Source organism: Callithrix jacchus, chromosome 15 (genome assembly GCF_049354715.1).
Source record: "Callithrix jacchus isolate 240 chromosome 15, calJac240_pri, whole genome shotgun sequence".
Classification (NCBI taxonomy): domain Eukaryota; kingdom Metazoa; phylum Chordata; class Mammalia; order Primates; family Cebidae; genus Callithrix; species Callithrix jacchus.
In genome coordinates this window covers 93,650,155-93,669,415 of record NC_133516.1, presented here as the reverse complement: position 1 = coordinate 93,669,415, position 19,261 = coordinate 93,650,155, and the positions used below count along the sequence as shown (strand labels likewise).

General features: G+C 36.7%; 1 protein-coding gene across 6 annotated transcripts in view; it reads right to left on the bottom strand.

The window, feature by feature from the left end:
- ZPLD1 (zona pellucida like domain containing 1) overlaps positions 1 to 19,261 on the bottom strand; it is a 237,911-nt gene that overhangs the window by 25,078 nt on the left and 193,572 nt on the right. For 3 of the 6 annotated variants that reach the window (XM_017965278.4, XM_078350153.1, XM_078350154.1), the window contains 2 exons: positions 15,767 to 15,880; positions 1,330 to 1,550 (listed from right to left, as the gene is read on the bottom strand). In XM_017965278.4, the coding sequence (XP_017820767.3) occupies positions 1,330 to 1,550; positions 15,767 to 15,880 (335 nt within the window). The remainder of the gene's footprint in view (positions 1 to 1,329; positions 1,551 to 15,766; positions 15,881 to 19,261) is intronic. The other 3 variants (XM_035274306.3, XM_035274305.3, XM_078350155.1) reach the window with 1 other exon arrangement.

The window sequence follows — 19,261 nt, the reverse complement described above, 5'->3', positions numbered from 1 at the left end:
GGGTAAGATGATGCATTCAGACAAGAAAGTGAAGGAAAGGCTTCAGGGCATGGTGGGAGATGTGGAAATGCTGCTCATCTCCACATAGGCTCTTTCCCTCCACACAGAACAGGGACTTGTAATAATCAACCTGCATTACTTTCCCTTAGGCACACTTCATAACCTCTCTGCACACAACTCACAGAGTTGAATAAACATTTTTAATAAAAAGAGTCAACAATACTCAAGCTGCAGGTTTGGAAACGGTCATGGGCACAATATTCTAAAAGCCCTCTGGGAAAAGATAAAGAAGAAGATTCAAAGAAATCTATTTTCTCTGTCTTCCATCTCCCACCAAGTCTTAGAAACCCTGGCCTTGGAACAATCAATCCTTTCTCTTTAATACAAAATAATAACTTGTAAAGAAAAAAGTCAGTATCTCCTTCCCTGGGCTAAGTGATCATGTTTACTGCATTTCCTTTTTCATATTTGCTAATTTACCAATACGATTATATTTAAATAAGCAAAATAAAAAATAGTAAATGAATTTCGGTGTAACTAACTAATACTCCCTTCAAATCACAATATACTCACTTCAATTAATTTTAGTTCACTGGAAACTCAATTCCGTATTCAAGTCTATTTTTGGTGTTCAACGTATTCATAAACAAATGAATGGTACAAACTAGTATTTCTAATTCAGGGTGGAAATGTTTAAAGAGATGTTTCCATTTTCACAATGATTAGAGATAGTGTGCTACTGGGATTTCATGGTAAGACTGGATATGATAAACATTTTGAAAGTCAAAAGACAGTCCCACATATTTAAGAATATTGTACCAGAAATACTGACAGCCCCTTGTTACAAAGCACTCGTGTTGATCATTCAATGGTAAGCATGAAAGAAGATTACAAGCTTCCCATTCTATCTTTCATCTTTCTTTCTAAATGAGGTCACTAACGCCGCAAGCCAAGTGGCTCACTGCCAGACTCACTGGAACAAACACTGAATGGTCAGATACTTGCTTATAAAGCATGAGGAATATGGCTAATGCTATACTGTAAAGGCAGATCCATCAACATCACTCACACAAAATCATGCTGCTTAGAGGAGCACAGCTGACCTCAGGCCCCTTGACTGCCCCACTACTATAAACAGAACCATTATTGGAAGATAGAATTCTGTATTCAGGAGTGCATGCCTCAAGCAGGCAAAGGAAAGTTATTTGTTCAATTTCATTGTATTTTTTTTTTCTTAAGAGAGAGATTGGACGTCTTATTCTTTTATGAAATGGGGAGATTTTTTATTTATGACCCCAGACCTAGCACAGAATTTCACACTAATCTTACCACCAAGTTGTTTCCACAGCCCTCCAAGGTGCTGAGATTGATGATAAAAATGACCACGGCCGGAAAGGTGTTGTTATTGGTGAACCCTCTGCAGTGGGAGTCCCCGTGCCTTCCATTCAGTGCCAGATCTGTTTCCGAATAACCCGAGAAAAGTACAGTGCAGAAATTAATCTTCATCGTAATGGCCTGCACCCCGCAATACACACTGATGTCTCTTTCAGCTGAAATAAAAATATATAAAAACAAATATGAATCACAAACGCAGAACCATGAATAACCTTAACATACCCCTGATATATTTATTCATCTCCTTTGTCTGTTGAACTCATTTTTATATTTGATACACCGTAGTCCAATGTGCAAGCTATTAAGAAAAGTAGCCAAGAAAAATAGCCTTTCATTTAGTTATTTAAAGAGAGATCTTTGAGTGTGAGGATTAAAGTTCACCTCTGTTTCCTTGTGCTTGGTGTCCAGTGGATGTACATTAAGCATGGATCAAATATTGCCAAACGACCAGAGAACTGAGTAGAAACAAATCAGGTTACTGAGGAAATTCAGAACCAGAGCAACCGGATTATTCAGATCACCTGTCAAGAGTAGTGAAAATCACTACAAATGATGCATATTCCCAAGTGTAAGGAGGCAGCAGTTGAAATCCACCCTAAACCAAATTGTCAAGCACTCTGGTATTTGGTAACCCATCTTATGGGTTGTATAAATAAAAGCCATCCATCAGAATTCAATTTTATTTTGCCTAAATTAATCACACTAGAGAGAAAGGGAATGAAAAATAGTGCTGATATTATGAACAAAATGCACAGCTCACTCTAAGAAAATTTTGCCAATGCCTATGCATGCCTCAGTAAAAAATGACCTACACATGGAAATGTAAAACACAATTTGCATGGTTCTCCATGACTCCATGGGTTATCAGTGATGGAGTCTAATCCACATCTATAGAAGTGAGCGCGCACACACACACACACATGAGCTCTTGGTATCCGTCTACATGTAATGTAGTAACGTAGAAAACGTATAAAGGAAACGGAGAGAGTGACTGGTGGGTAATTCCCTAGTGGCAGATCATTTTACATTCATCAGTTTTGGTAACTGCTATGGGTTTAATTATGTCCCCCCCCCCCGAAAAAGATATACTGAAACCCTAACCCTCAGTGCCTTAGGCTTTATTTGGAAATAGATTGTTGCAGATTAAATTAGTTGAGATGAGGTAATACTGGGGTAGAGTGAACCTGTAATTTAATATGATTGGTGTCCTTCTAAAAGAAGCATCCAATGAAGAGACAGAGAGAGAGACAGGGAGAGACCACGTGAGGGCAGAGGACTGGAATGGGGCAGCTACAAGCCTAGGCACACCGAGGTTGCAGGGAAACCACCGGAAGTTAGGAAGAGACAAGAAAGGATTCTCTCAGCGGGAGCATGGCCCTGCCTGGACTTCGAACTTCTGACGTCCAGAACTGTGAAGCAATACATGTCTGAGTTTTAAATCACCCAGGACACTAGTTTCCGTTTCCTTAAATCTCATTGTTGATGGTACTTTGTTATAGCATCCGTAGAAAACTAAGAGAGTAACCTTACCACATTTTATCACTCTCTTATACCAATTGCATAGAGTCTGAAACAAGTATCGAGTTTTCAAAACACAGAAACAAACAAACAAAAAATGATCATGCTTTTCAATGGGGAAATGACCTTGATTGTTCAAAGGAGGAAAACCAAACAAAATAACATGTATTTTTGGTGAATGATGGTATGTTCACCTAAGTAGTATGTAAGTTTCATTCAAGGTTTTTAGCATAGAATTAATTAGCTTAAATAATTCAGTCATAATCTAATAGTAGAAATGTTCAACAGCATATCTGTTTAAAGATATATACATATTGGTATTTTTCTTCCGGCAAAGTCAGTCATATTTGGGAAATGTGAATAAGCAATATGGAAATGTCTATGTTTTGTAATAAGTTTAAACTCATTAAAATTGCCTATAAAGAAGTATGAAAATCTTTTTCATGGCGAAAAGGCAATATGCTAGGTGTTATAGAAAATACTATGCAATATTCCCTTTGTTGGTGGAAAAATAATGAATTAATTATAAGGTATACTTTGCCAACCTAGAAAATAATAAACATCATTTAAAATTAAGGGACTATCTCCATAGCCTTCAGCAACATTAACTATTTAAATGCAAATTGAATTTTTAAATGACACTTTTTTCTAAAATAATACTGTTTATTTTAATAAATGTTTATGAGCATCTACAAACTTCAAAATATATCTTAAATCACGGATTTTTCTCTCTCTACATGCTACTCCTTGGCTCATGCCATTATTCTCTCTCCCCTGGAGTACTGCGCTAGCTTCCTAACTGGTTCCTTTATCTCCAGTCTTAATGTCCTTCAAGTAGTACAGCTGTTGATACCTTAACGTAATCCTGTCACCCTCATGCTCAGATTTCAACAGGTACTTTTTCACATAGGCCAAAAGCCCAAATCTTGAACTAGATCCTCAAGATTCTCCATGATCTGTTACCTGCCTACCTCCGCATTCTCCTCCCTCTCTCTCTTCTATCAACCTTGCTACCTAAATCTGTGACTCTGAACATTTTTCATGTCTTTAAATGTGTCATATTGAGTAATAGAAATTAGAAAAGTAATTACTTCCCGGGGTGGAATTGTCTAGAATAGGGGCACAAGAAAAATTGGGGAAGAGATAAAAATGTTCTCTTATCTTGATTTGGGTGGAGGTTAGATAAGTACATACATATGTTAACATTTCAAGCAGTAGCCTGAAGATTGTCACATCTTACTATATGTAAATTATCCCTCACTGAAGTACTGTGGGCATTTCTAAAACATAATACAGGTGCGCATGCACACACAAAAATTCTATTTGCAGTGCTCCAGCTACCCCAAAGCCTTTGCCTAAGTAACTTCTACTCATTCTTTAGGTTTCAATTTTATTTACCCAAATACTTGACATGATCTCAAGTCTAAGGTATGCCACTCTGTTTTATGCTGTTGTATTGCCTTAGAATCATATATGTATTTGTATATTTTTCTTAATAAACTGTAAGTCCCAGAGGCAGGAAAGGTTTTATATTAACCAATGTACTCCAGTGAGTAATTAGCTACTTAATCACATAAGGTACTGGAGCAACAGACTGCACTGAGGATTCAAAACATAGTGGTCATATTTCCAAGCACAGGAGTCCTCTCTTATCTTATAGGGAATACATTCCAGGACTCCCATTGGGTACCTGAACCGCAGATTGTAATGAACCATATATATACTATATTTTTTCATATACATACATACATATGATAAAGTTGATTTTATAAGTTAGGCACAGTAAGAAATTAACAATAATACTAATAATTATTATGAATAAAGTATTATTAAGTAAAATCAGGATTACTTGAACACAGCAATACAATTCTGCGACAGTCAATCTGATAACCAAGATGACTCCTAATTGACTAGTCGATAGGGAGCAAATGCACCACGGATAAGCTGGACAAAGGGATGACTCACGTCCTGGGCAGGATGGAGCTGAATAGCATGAGATTTCTTTACACTACTCACGAAGGCACACAATTTAAAATGCATGAGTTGTTTATTTCTGGAATTTTCCAGAAAATTTAATATTTTCTGACCACAGTTGACCACAGGAACTGAAACCATGGAAAATGAAACTGCAGATAAAGGGGACTCCTGTATATTACAGTCCATTCGGGGAAACAGACACATTAGCGTGACCCACATTGAGATAAAGATTGTGTGGAGATTTGCCCAGACCAGCTGGTTAGGAATGGCTTCCTAGAGAAGATGGCATTAGCTCAGTCTTGAAGTATCAGTAGGAGTTAGCTAGGTAAAGGAGTGGAAATTTTATAACACAGAGGGAACAAATGTGAGTAATGAAATATGCTCTGGCTGGTTGGGAGCCAGGTAGTTCTCATCTATTTGTAATTAAAATGCAAAGGAGGAAATAGCAGTCAATGTGGACATGTTAGGCACAGGTGAGATCACAAGGAACCTTTACCTACAAAATGGCCTCTCTAAGATATCGTCAACCTGAATGTCAAATCAAATCCTCAGCTATTAGAGAGTTCACCACAAATTCATTTTATGCTTGGTGAAATCAAGCAAATATCATTGTTCTACTTGATATACCGTAAATGTACCAAAGTGAATACCTATGAATAAATCTGTCACGAAAGAGAGGTATCACTCTTCTTAACATAAACCAACTGAAGACTAGGTTCCTCAGCTCTGTTTAAGGGGATTAATTAATGCTTAAAATATCTTAACAAATGGCAATAATTACTGTGACCAGATGTAGTGCTCTTTTCTGTTTCCTGCTTTATAACCAATTTGTAATTCCTGCAAGGAAACTGAATTTGCTACAAGCTGATCTCACTTTAGGACATGATGACAAACTAAAGGCTTTTTGCAGTATAAGAAAAGAGATCTCTTCAAACCTTTCCTAACCCAGCCTTCTATGGACTTTTCACTATGTTTCAGAGAAACACATCCTTTTCCTGGTTGTAGGTACTAAAGACATCCATTCAGCTCAACTTTACCATTTTTGAGGCTTTGTGGAGGAAAAAAGAAGGATACTTTCTGTTGCCAAAGGACAATTTCTGCCAAAAGGAGAGAGTATGTTTTCAGTTACTGAATAACAGTTGCTCTCAACAACTACATTTTTTAAGCCTTTTACTGTCCAATCCCTGGCTTGAATCATGATGTTCAAGAGTATAAAACAACCTAGTGAGTAGATATCTTTAGGGGTTTGATCTTTAATGTCTTATGACTAAAGATACTGAGTATGTCAAATGGCAGGCCTGCTGACATAGTTTATGTGCAGTTACATTTCCAAAACCGCAATGCTTTTTTCCCTGATATTAATCAAGCTAGGCTTTTCACATAAATTAAAAATAATGGAATATTCAACTGAATAGGGTAAAAATAATGTTCTGTACTCTCGTCCTTCTCTCTGGCAATGGTTTTCTGTATCCAAGATTTTCTAAAATTTTGCAAATGTTAAATATCCCATCACATTGTCAGCCATCTGTCTCTCCACATATAAAACATGCCCTGCTTTGGGGTTCACAGAATGTGGTTTCACACAAATGGAAGTAAAGAAGGAACAGATCCAGTCCTCTGTATACGAATAAGGATTCATTCAACCTCTTTACCCCCGATAAAGTTCTATTCCTAAAACATTTAATTACACCTTTGCCTTTAGACACAGTTAACTGAAAATATATTTGCAGTATATAATTTATATATCTAATAAGTAGGTCTAACTTTGTTCTTGTTTTAGCAATTTTATACTCAACTTGCTTAAATCTAAAAGCATTCAAATGAGGCTAACGGTGAGGCTTTTAACAGACTGCATCATTTTCAGATCATCTCAGTACTGTTGAAACCTTCATTCCCTTCACCAGCATCAGAACGTTTAAAATTTTCCAGTTATTGTGTATACCTATGTAACAAACCTGCACATTCTTCACTTGTACCGAGAACTTTAAGTATAATTAAAACAGGACAATAAGTACAGATTAAAACAATTATTAATACAAAGATGGCGACACTCCAAACTTTGGCTGTAGGCTGGTACTCAGCACTGTAGTGCAATGACTCAAGATGTTCCTTCATCATTGATCTGAAAAAGAAAACATCTGTATGAAAAGAAATTCTGGAGATCAGTGTATAGTGTAAAAGAAAAAAGATGGGGAGGCTGGATGTGGCGGCTCACACCTGTAATCCCAGCACTTTAGGAGGCCTAGACGAATGGATCATGAGGTCAAGAGATCAAGACCATCCTGGTCAACATGGTGAAACCCCATTTCTACTAAAAATGCAAAATTAGCTGGGTGGGATGGCAGGTGCCTATAATCTTAGCTACTCAGGAGGCTGAGGCATGAGAATCACTTGAACCCAGGATGTAGAGGTTGCAGTGAGCCGAGATTGTGCCACTGCACTCCAGCCTGGCAACAGAGTGAGACTCCATCTCAAAAAAAACAAAATGGGATGCATAAGAATTGAACATGCAAAATCAGTACCAACAGTTTTCTACTAGTCTAGAGGCAATCCGTTAAAATCTAAGCTACATCCCACTCCATATCAACGTGTTTCAGGAAAGCATTTGTTGTGTACATAGCACGTGCCAGTCTCTGTGCTAGACTTTGAGATACCAACATTAACAAAAGACCCTGTTTCTTCAAGAAGCCTACTGAATAAAGAACACAGAAGAAAAATAAACAATTACAATACAGCCTGATAGTGATATACTACAGATTTGTAAAAACATTATAAACAATCTTGTCCTGGTAGCAAAGAGGTGTTTGAAAAGGATTGTTAGGAAGAAATAAAATAGTTCCAACTGGTTAGATTCTAGAAGAAAGTAATTAGAAGATTGCATGAAGGAAAGGGGATGTCACTGATGTGTAGGTTTCTAGCTTTGGTGAGTTGGTGGATTATACCCTAAGATAAAAATTCAGGAAGGAGAAAGATGATAAGCTCAGTTTTTGAGAGGCTGAGTTACATATGAGACATTCAAGCAGAAATGTACAGCAGGTAGTTGGAAACATGAGTGTAATATTTGGGGACAGATAATAAGAAATACAAATTTGAGAATCACCAAATACTCAGTATATCAACAATGAACAACAGTAATAGCTGAAATTACCAATGAGGGTATTCAGCTAAGAAGGGAAATAAACTTAAAGCAGAAAAATAATGTCAAAGTTGACCTCTGAGGAGCCTTTCTGTAATTTTCCCAATGGCATGTGATCATCCTCTCATGTTCTATCCCATATGACTTTAACTATGGGTCTACTGTCTCACATTATGTCTGAGAGTGAATATTTGCTTTCCTATTAAATTATAAACTAACAGAGTTCTAGGTTTTCCTATAGCATGTAACAAATACTCAGCAAATATTTATTAAAATACATTTATTTCAATTCTTTAATAAACGACCCTGTGTGGGTTGTAAGTCTTTAATATCAAGTTTCAACATTTACAAACAAAATTAAATGCACAGTTGATAGGGGTTCATCTTGACTGTTATCTATGAGTATTCTGCCAACTGCCTGAGATGGTGCCTCTGTTTTCAGAGTTTTCAATGAACATAAAAATCCTTAATGTCTAACCTCAAATTGACAAAATCAACTCATTAAATTATATAAAATTAATAGATTATTGCAATTTGTTTATATGTAGTTTATGTCTCTAAGTGTATTAGACTTGTTGACTAGTTACCTTGCCTTATTAAAAAATGAATTTTTAACAGTGATAGATTTGTTGATTCCTGTTACTATGAGGAGTAAGCAAGTGCATGATGGCCAGCTGGGGTTACTGTAAATACTGTGTGATTTTATAACAACATAAAGCTAGCAGACGATCACGGGTACCATGTTCTAATCAGCACTATACTTTACCGTGCAGAGGAATCACCAAAGAATCTTATAAAAATGCAGATTCTGATTCAGTAGATCTGAGTTGGGGTCTGAGTTTCTGAATTTCTTACAAGTTTCCAGGTGATGTGGATGTTACTTCTCATTCAATTCAGGTGCCAAGTCACAGCTTTGTATTTTGACTGGACAGAAGAAAGCTCATAGGTGGATTTCACCTGGTGAGTTTAAGCCTCCCACCAAATACCTATTTGTCTGATTTACATGCTTACAAGAGAGAAAAGCTTAGTTGTAATAGGGACAGGAGGGAGAGAGACAAGAATCATGAAGGGAACAGAATTGCATCTCAATCCCTTTCTTGTCTAAAGAACTGACTGGTTTTGAATCTCAATGAAAGAAGGCTCATAAAATGCTCTGTGAGGCTGAATCTAAGTCAGCCTACATCGGTGCTCCAGTGACAATGTGTGAAACAAAACTGGGAACAGGATCAGCCTCTTCTCTTACCCCCATCTCTTTCTCATTCTGCAAACCACAGCAGTTTAAGACCTGGAGGAAGCAGAGCAGCCCACGTCAAAAGGCAGCTACGCTGACTGGAGCAGCGTTTTCACAAAAAGCATTTCTGGCAGTGGTGGTGCCTGTGGCACTGTGGTCAAGGAGTCCAGAGCAAAGAACCTAAGTGGATCTTTGCTGAGCATGTGTGACATGCTGTCTTGGGGACTCGAAAGCAATTGGAGAGGATGGGTGTGGACTGGGTAGTCCACAGCGAGCAGGCAGGAGGCTCTGTACAGTTCCGATACAGAGATTCTTGTGAATATCATCACATTAGTACTGATGCACTGGTTCGTATGCACTTAAAAGTAGGATTGGTTTAAAACTGATAGTATAAACAGTAATCTATTCAATATGGTGGGAGGAACCTTTCCTGTATGCCGCAGAGTGCTTTATTGCGTGGTAGAAAATCTCATCTGGAAATAATTTACATTCTGGCTCCAATAAATATTCCAATACTAATTTATACCATCTTTGTAGATCATAATAATAATTTATATATCAGTTCTACTTTCATTTCTAAAATGAGAGTGACCATGTTTGGTACTACACAGGCTTACACATTGCCTAGGGAACAGATGCTACATCTGTTGTTTTAACTCATTTTTGAAAGTTAAAATTTGCTCTTACCAAGTTTTTATGTAAGATTCAGGTTTTGGTGCTAAAAGAGCTAGAAGTCCTAAAGGGGTGTTGGTATTTCATCTACCCAAAATACCAACAGCTGATGAGGAACTTAAAGTGGATTAGGAATTCAAGTTTCCTCTGTATTTTGAACAGGTTTTGTGCCACCTCAGTTTTTCATCACAACATCTGTTTCTCGTTAGTAAAGGCAAGCTGTTGTTCCCAGTGCTGTAGGAAACTCATATGCAGTCTGAATTTGCAGAGGCAAACTTTGCAGACTTATCATCCCACTTGCCGCTCCATGTTCTTTGGAACCAGAAAAGTTTGGTCATCTTTTTCAGGCAGAAAAAAAAGGCAAATGGGCTTTATTTATAAAATACAGAAAAAGTGAAAATTCATGTAATAAACAACCCTGTTATTAAAATATGGGAGAAGATCGCAATTGAACTTGCTAATTGTGGTGTTCTCCACTGCACCTTATCATTGTGAATAAATCAGAATGTGATCAGCAATCTCTGCCTGGATCTGTTCTTTTGCCTCATCTGCTGTAGTAATTGCAGTCACAGGTGCAAAGTGGAAAGCAGGCATCCTCTTGACAACTTGGAGACCAAAAACTATCACTAAGTAAGAATAAAGGGGAATTGGCTTTTCCTTTCTACACAGAAGGCCAGAACATATTCCCTGGGATAACTGTTCCACTAACCTCTCTTACTTTGGGCAGAAAACAGTGCAATGGTTAAACAAAGCCTAACACAAAATTTGACAGTTCATTTTGCTGAACTCACTCATGAATTCTATTGTTAAATAATTGATTCTCAATTTTACCTCCTGTGAAACACTTGTGTTCACTGAATATTAAAATATTAAAAATATTACTGAAGAAAAGATTTCCTTAGTCAAGCAGGTCTTGAAAAGACTAAACAAATTCTCCTAACACATGACTTTTCGTATCCTTAAACGAGATAATTTCTATTGAGCATCTCCATACCTATATCATTTTTTAAACTGAGTATTCAAATTTCATTTTTAGACATCATTGTTTAATGGAAAGAATCCAGTTTTATATCTCTATCCATTTATAGATTTGCAATATTTAACAAATTCATTCCCTCAGTTTTCCTACTGTAAAGAGAGGATTTAAAAAGATTTTATAAGTTTGTTGTAAGAAATGAAAGAATTCTGTGATGTGCCTGGTACTCAATACATAGAACTTAGTGCCTGTTTCCTTAATAGCATTATTTACAGCATAATGTCAAATCACATGTTATGACACACTGACTCATATCCACTTTCCCATGACCACTTAGTTCATGTCAAAGTGTCATGACAGTGTCAAACCATGAAGTTTCTTGTGCCATAAGCCCATTTTTCTCCTTGGATATGCCTTTATCATTAAAGATTTCTTTAGAGGCCAGAAAGTTTAGCCTAATTCTCATATACTTCCAAATTAGGAGGGCTGATTTCAGAAAATAGCCATCAGTCACAAAGGCCAAGTACATTCCTCTGTATGTTTTATGTTAACCAAATAATTCCTTGGTACTCTAAGAGTCAACTATGAGTTTTATTCTAGAATCATCACAACTGTAATTTTGATGGTTTGTAAGCCTGCTTTTTGCTATTAGCTTGGATAACCAAGAGTTAACTCCCTCTAAAATTAAATGGCATTTCTTTAAATTTAAATGAATTAGACCATGGTGCTTCTCTTGGCTACACGATAAATGCCATGGAAATTAAAGAAAATAGTTCTAATGTCATGAAACAGCAAAGGTCAGTTAGGGTGAGATGATTACTCTCATCATTATTAACATTGCTTTGCATTTAGATAGCTCCTTTCCTTTGCCAGGCTCATTCTCATTCCATCCCATTGCCTAAGCTCTGAGTAGCTTGTGGAGCTTCTGATGACATCAAGAGTGATCCCAATGTGGAAGAGATACTGAGAGTCAAGAGGGCAGTAAGCAATTAATCTTTAGGCTTTATTTGCTCACTCTGATCTTTTTGCAAACAACCTCCAAAAAACTGGGTTAAATCATACGCATCTAAAGTCTCTCCTGGGACTTCAGCATTATTTGAATTTCATTAATATTTGTTCTTTAAAATATGAATTTAGTGTTTTTTTAATACAAATTTTAAATTTGTAACTGTGTGGTGGGGGTGTGTGTGTGCACACATGCATGCGTGTGCTAAGGGGTATATGTGTTTATGAATATACGTCCACAAAGTTTGGGTGTTTGTTGTCTAAGCCAGATAATACCTAAAGTGCTAATGTGTGTCAGAAAAAATACAAAGTACAAATATCATTGAAAATAGAGGAAGACACTTCTCTCTCCCTTTTTCTTAGAGCGTTTACTTTAGAAAACTTGTGATTAGAAGTACTGCCTCCTCTCTTTGAAGTGTGTATTAATCCTTTTGAAAACTAGATTGGATTCTTGTAAGCTTTATGACCCAGGAATGTCTTTCTCAAGGATCTGAGAGCCATCTCTTTGAAATGTAAACATCAAGGGAGATGGTACGTTATGTCTCAGTTTCTGTGGTAGGGTAGGAGCCTAATTTTGATGTGAGCCTTGCTCCAAATTGCAAAACTACTTCCTGTCATAAAGATATGAGAAGTTAATTTTTCTTCTGGATAAAATAAATCAGCTAACACAAATGGTCACCCTACTTACCACGTAAAGTGGGGATTCATATGTGTGACAAATGGTCCCATGAAGTCCTCTTACTTGAGGACTAGTTGTTGTCTATATTGAAAACATATGTAATGAGTTGTCTCTTCTTGGCTGTATAAAACGGTGAGGTTTCTTTCTGTTTTTGTAATATCTTACCAATTACCTATGATGTACATCACAGTCTGGTTTAATGCTTATTTAATGATAAAAGTGTTTTTATTTCTCTACTTTCTCTACTACCTAGGCAGAGAGGATTTCTGGGTTGGAAGAAGATTTTGTTTTTAGGTTTATTTCCCCAACAAATAATTGTGCTTTTAATTGGAATAATAGACTCAAGAAAACAAGAGAATACACTATTAGCTGTTCTTTACCATAAATGTACATTAGATTCATCTGCAGAGTTTAAAATACAGATTTCCAAGACCACATTTATAGAGGGTGACATCACTTATTTGAGGTGAAACTGGGGAGTCCCCACTTTTAACAACTAACCCATCTGATTTTGATGCTGGTGGTCAGTAGATGCCATTGCAAAGAGACATTTTTACATGACTTTAAAAAAATTCACTTTATGATAAATATTTCTTTTTCCTGTCCTAGTCATTTCATGGCTCTTTAACCTTCCTTATTCACCTTTACAAGTATATAAAAACCACACCAGCCACATCTCCTCTGCTGAGCAATCTTTTGATTACTTGGCGGTCTTATCCCTTCACAACAGGGTCATTGCTTGACCATCCTTCCCAGGCCTCCAGTGACTCTGATGAGAGCCACTGCCTTCCACTACACTGACGGAGTGAACACAATTTGCATCTCTCGCCTTCTCCAACTGTGTCTTTATCTCTCTTTGTCTCTTAAACAGACAACTACTACTTTTCCAAGGTTAACTCCTTCACCTGTACCACTGATCACTTCAATATTTTCTTTTCTCATTTCATCAATTATTTCTTTATTAGAATTTCCATTTTTTGAATACTTTCCCTTTACTCATGTATGCTCAGGCCTCTGTGGTCCCAGGAACTGTTTTCAATTCCTGGCTCAGGTTGTTCCTTTCTTTCTTCTTTTTGTTTTAACCACAAAAGTTATCTTATTGGTAGTCTATTTTCATACTTTTTATTTCCTACTCCCTACTCATTGATTATCCACTGCACGAGGCATCAGCTCTCATACAGCTATTGTCAGTTTTGATCTCTCCTCTCAGACCCAGGTCCATATTTCCTACTGCTGAATCGAAAGAAAATGCCACTGTACATTCTAAAAGCCTCAAGCCCATTATTTCCAAACTTGAACTTCCTTTCTAAAACATGCAAGTGTCCTTTGATTAATTAACAGCATCAACATCTACTTGTTCCAGTTCAAAACATCCTCTAATCTTCCCTTTCTCTCACCTCCCAAACCAAATCAGTTCTCAATTCCTGCTGAGTCTACCATAAAAATCTTTCTTAATAATTGTCCCCTTGTAGTGCTTCCACTGCCACTGCCGTCAGGATATTTCTCTCCGCCTCTAGTCTATTCTCACTTGATTCTACCTCTCATACTTCTCCTAATGTCTCTCCACATCACACCTTTTAAAAGGTACATTTAAAAAGACTCCATGACTCTCGACTGCCTACAAAATGAAGAGAAAACGCTTTCATTACACTGTATAACACACATTCTCACCAAAATAAGAATTTATTCACACTTCTAGCTCTAACTAGTTTACAGGGTCTTCAGGGAAAGAGGAGCGTGTTCAATGACACCTGGGGGTTACCGTTGGCCAGATCCAGGGTCAGAACTCTACAAGACAAATAAGCAAACTGCTCAAAGACATAAACAGCATTTTGTAAAAGCAAAGGACAGCGGGGAACCATTGTAAAACAAAATGAAATAAAAGCTGTATCAACAAATACTCTGTGTGAAGATTTCAGGGGCAACTTGGCTGAATTTAATGATATTAAGAAATTACTGCTGGGCTTATTGGATATATATGTAAAGGATAATGATTTTCAAGTTCTTTTCCATCACATATGAACACCAAAGCATGAATAATACATTTATTTTAAAATATGTCAGCGATGGGAGTGGTAAGGACAGGGATCAGAGAAAATTTATAAGTGTTGATAATTGATAATGCTGGATGACCAGTATGAGTGTTCTTCCTACTAACATTTACTTCTGTATATGGTTAAACTTTTCCGTAAGAATAAATGTAAATAAAAAGCTCATTTGTGATATTCAAAGCTATTCACAAACCTGCCTTAGCATATTTTTCTAGAATTCCTTTAGTCATTCCCACCATGACCTTCATATTTCACCTAACAAACCAAGCACTTACATCCAAGGTCTCAGTTCATGAAAACATTCAGACAATTTCTGATGTGCTCTCTGTTTAGAAATGGCACTTCATCTCTGTAACTACCTACCGATTGCTCTATGCGGATTTGCAGTTTCATGGCTGCAAACACAGAAGGACTGGCAGGTTTTCAGAATGTAAGCCACGCCCAAAGAGATTCAGTTTGCATGGCAGACTTGGAAAAGTTTCCAATCATCTAATCTTTATTTTGTAAATGTTGAACTGCGGTTCCATAACGTTAGCTAATATAAAATGATGAATACTTAGGTAAAACGTTGAGTAACTTCTCACTGAGTGCAGGTTTTAGAAACCTGTGGGACATGCCCATCAATATTGTCAAAATCTTCTATTTGTCATAATGCTGATGGGTTTCTGTGAGATTCATTCTGAAGCTGTGTACTTTGGTGGTAATCATCATTTCATTGAAATCGTGTTTTTTTATATTGCACAAAATTTCACAATCACTTTCTTAAGATTATTCCCATATAAATATATGAGCACATAAAAGCGGTTTTTAAAAGTCTGAATTAATTTATTAAAAAGGCACAAATTTTGCAAATTTTGAATGAAATTAGTCCTTCCCAATTTTTTATACATGAGGCAATATTTTTCATATCATCTGTGAGCAGCCATTATAACTGTGATGAACACTTCGTATGTTAATATGGATGTAATTTACAGCTCCAGAAAAATGTCTTGTCATTTGCCATTTGTTAGTATCCACTTAATGTAAGAGATAGCCCCCCGTTCTCCATATGTATTTAAATGACTTGCTCTTCAAATATAAACACTCTTCCAGAAGCAATTAGAGAACAGATTAGGTTTCTACTTACCAGGAAATCTACTGTGGAGGTTGGCATCACAGTTGTAGCCATTGAACTGAGCAGACCCTGGAAGCACTCTAATTGTTAGAAGCAGCAGCAACCATATTTGTTCCATTGCAAAGCCTAGAAAAGAGATATTTATCATGTGGACACTCCTACTTACTCCTTCACTCCTACTTACTGGAAAAACCGAGGCTGATCTCAGCTCGCTGTTGGATAAGCAGTCTACAACCATGCAGCCAAAGAACAGGAAATAACAGGATTGTCAGTAACAAAGGCTGATCTTTGGTTATAATATTTCAATATTGTTTTCATTGTTGGCTTTAGTTGGCTAAGAGTGACAAAGCTAGATTTCCATAGTAGAAGAGCTAAGGTATAAATAATAAAGTTTACAAAACGAAAATTCTTTATTATGCATGGGGAGAACTCAAACCAAGTATCCAGCAGATTGGAACAGCGGAACTAGGCAGACTGACTCATTTGGAGATGAGTCTACATCTTATAATACCAACAAATACAAAGTCAGAGGAATTTAAATGTTGAATATTTGATTCTGAGAGGACTCTCAATAATTTTAATGACCAAATAACAACTTTCCCTCAACAGAAAAACAAATGCCCCCAACAGAAGAATTCCAGACTACTGCTACTTTTCAAAATCCATGGTTTGTGTAACATTTTCTTAGGAAACATAGTGATAAGGCAAAAGGAAGAACAGGAAAACACTCTGGGTGTGAACAACATGGCAGTTCCACCTGTGACTGCTCCTTGGTGATAGTAAGGACTGATACAGACATAAGAAAATGTTGATTCTTAGGAGAAAGTAATGGAAGATGTTTTTAAATATATCAGTGTGGGTTGAACAGTTAAATAGAAATGGACTTTAATGCTTAAACACCAATCAGTCTTGTGTTTAATAATTATTTTTCTTGGAGGCTCATTTATTGGGCTGATAAGAGTTAAAACATCTTACAGAAAAATCTAACTTAGAGCAGAGTTTGTACACCAAAAAAAATATTTTGAGTTGGTGGTTTTGGTCTATGCATAAAAAGCTAAAAACATTGCAAATGGTTTACCCAAATAATTTAGTGCATTTTAAAAGCTTGGGTTTGAAAGGAAAAATGGTTTTTTACCTCTCCTTAAAGATCTGCCCTTAGATAATTAATCAAGTCTTTAGGAAAAGGAAGGAAACACATCTTGCTTTTGAATCATCATTTCAGAATAACAAGTTTACAGTGAATAAAGTCACTTTGGAGAGGATGTGGGAAAGAAAGGCATGCTTACTCTCAAAAATAGACTGAAAAAATTACTAATTCTGCAGGTTCTTCCTTCCTTCGGCACTAAAACATACTACTCAGAAATAGACCTAAAGATGTTGGGGAGAACAGCCATATGCCTGGTTAGTTCTGATTGCCTGTGACAGTCCATAAGCAAAAGGCTCACACCACTGACTGACCTAGACCCTAGGCTCTCTTGGCCATACCTATGCCATCATTATCCAGCTCCTCAAGATGCTTCAAATAGAATTAAGACAGCTTTGTTCTTTTTGGGTCTTTGGAAGACACTAGAAAAGAAAGAAGCCTGGTTCTAAGCAATACACTCCACTGCACCCACACTTATTCCATGCCCACCACTTCCTTCTCATGATGGGTCCCAAGGCATTGGAGGCTCTAGACCCACACTGTTGTCCCCCAACATAGAGGTGTCTCCTAAGAAATTACAGAATCAGGAATTTAAGTTGGTGCGTTATTTTGTGGTTCTGAAATGCTTTCTAGCTAATATATTTCTTTACAGGAGAAAAGAACACTTATTGAATGTACACTTTGCACGAAGAAGGCACTTTGGCCAGATAACTTTCCTTAGCTTCTCATTTATATTTTTTATAATGATCATGAGGTTAGAATTATTACTGCATGTACAGAGAAAAAAATGAGTCTCAGGAAGTTTAAACGACATGACAATTAAGTGGAGGAACTAGAATTCAACCCAAAGTCTTCCTGATAATAAAGTTTGTGGAACAAGCTACCTAAATGTCATCTGTTATTAAACAAATTTAAGGTTTTACATAATTAATAAATTTGCTTTATAGATATATGTTATAATAGGGCATTATGAGGAATAAAATTACTTTTTAAAAAAAAGACAGAGAGAAGCCTTCATTTCTCATTGTGAAAACAGAAAAATAATTATTGCCTAAACTAGACATATTTGAGTTGACCAAAAATGAATGAAAAACTCATATTAATTGAAACAGCTCACTGAGACCAAGTAGTAAACTCTTAGCCTTAAGGCTTTAAATCACACCTAAGGTCATCTTAAAAAGGCATGCCACTGTCCCCCACTCTTCCACAAAACCTACAGCACTTTCATGGTGATTAATAATACCCTAGCCATTTTTTTAATGAGTAAGAGGTGGAAGTAGAAGGCAGCTTTCTTTAACAGAAAATATATTGATTTTTATGTTAGCATGTGTGGATTCAAACAAATTCCTTCTTAGCCATTCTCTAGACTTGTCATTTAAAAATCAAGATGATGATTATAGACTTTATAACTATAAGCACATAAAGAATATTATAGTTTGACATACAGAAGGCATTGAAACCTTATTTCCAAGGCCACCACATATGGATGTGCAGGTCGCCACAAGGGTGTCCAATGGAGAAAAACAATGACTAGGTCTGAATTTCTTTGGACTAGCCATCTATTCTAGAGCTAAGCTAAAATCCAAAGTGTCTCATGGGCTAGTGACATCCCTAACTAGTTGAATATCTACTTGATTTACAATGAGATTTGTACTGATCTGTGTTTTAATATTAAGGCCCATTAGGAAAGAGATTTTAAAAGGACACCCATATCTCTTACAGAGGCAGTATCCATATTTTGAATCTGTATAATTTTGGAAGAGCTTATGACATTTTCAAGATGTCTGGAGGTTCTTTATAGGTCACCTACAAGTTAAAACAAACTGATGAACTATTATCTTGCAGATTTCCCATCCTCAACCCTACCTTCATTATTTCCTTTGCACATTCAAAACCTGAGCATCGCCTTGCAGTAGCAAGCTTAGAGATGCAATTTTACCACAGTTCCTAAATTCTTTTCTGAAGTTGAATTGTTTGGGATTGGGGGATTATGTTAACACCCTTTACATTCCTCAAAACATATTGTCCTGGATGCTCAGGCTCCCTAGCTCTTAGGTGCAATTCCAGACATATATTTTAGTCCTGATCTGGTTATAAAGGTTTAGTGGAGTTTGTTTTCAGAATGAAGAACCTGATTCCTGTGGTTTACTCTGGAATGATCTGAGATACTTGCAGTCCCACTGGGCTCCAGCAAACTCTTGATAGAGAATCTGAGCAGAAGCATTTTTAACCTTCTCCACCACATCTAAGTACAGCAACTAGTGCCTCTGCTTGGATTCTAATAGTGGTTTACAAGATGCCTCATACATCTGATATTACAAAATATTAATAACACATTCTGAGATAATAATGGCCTTGAAGAT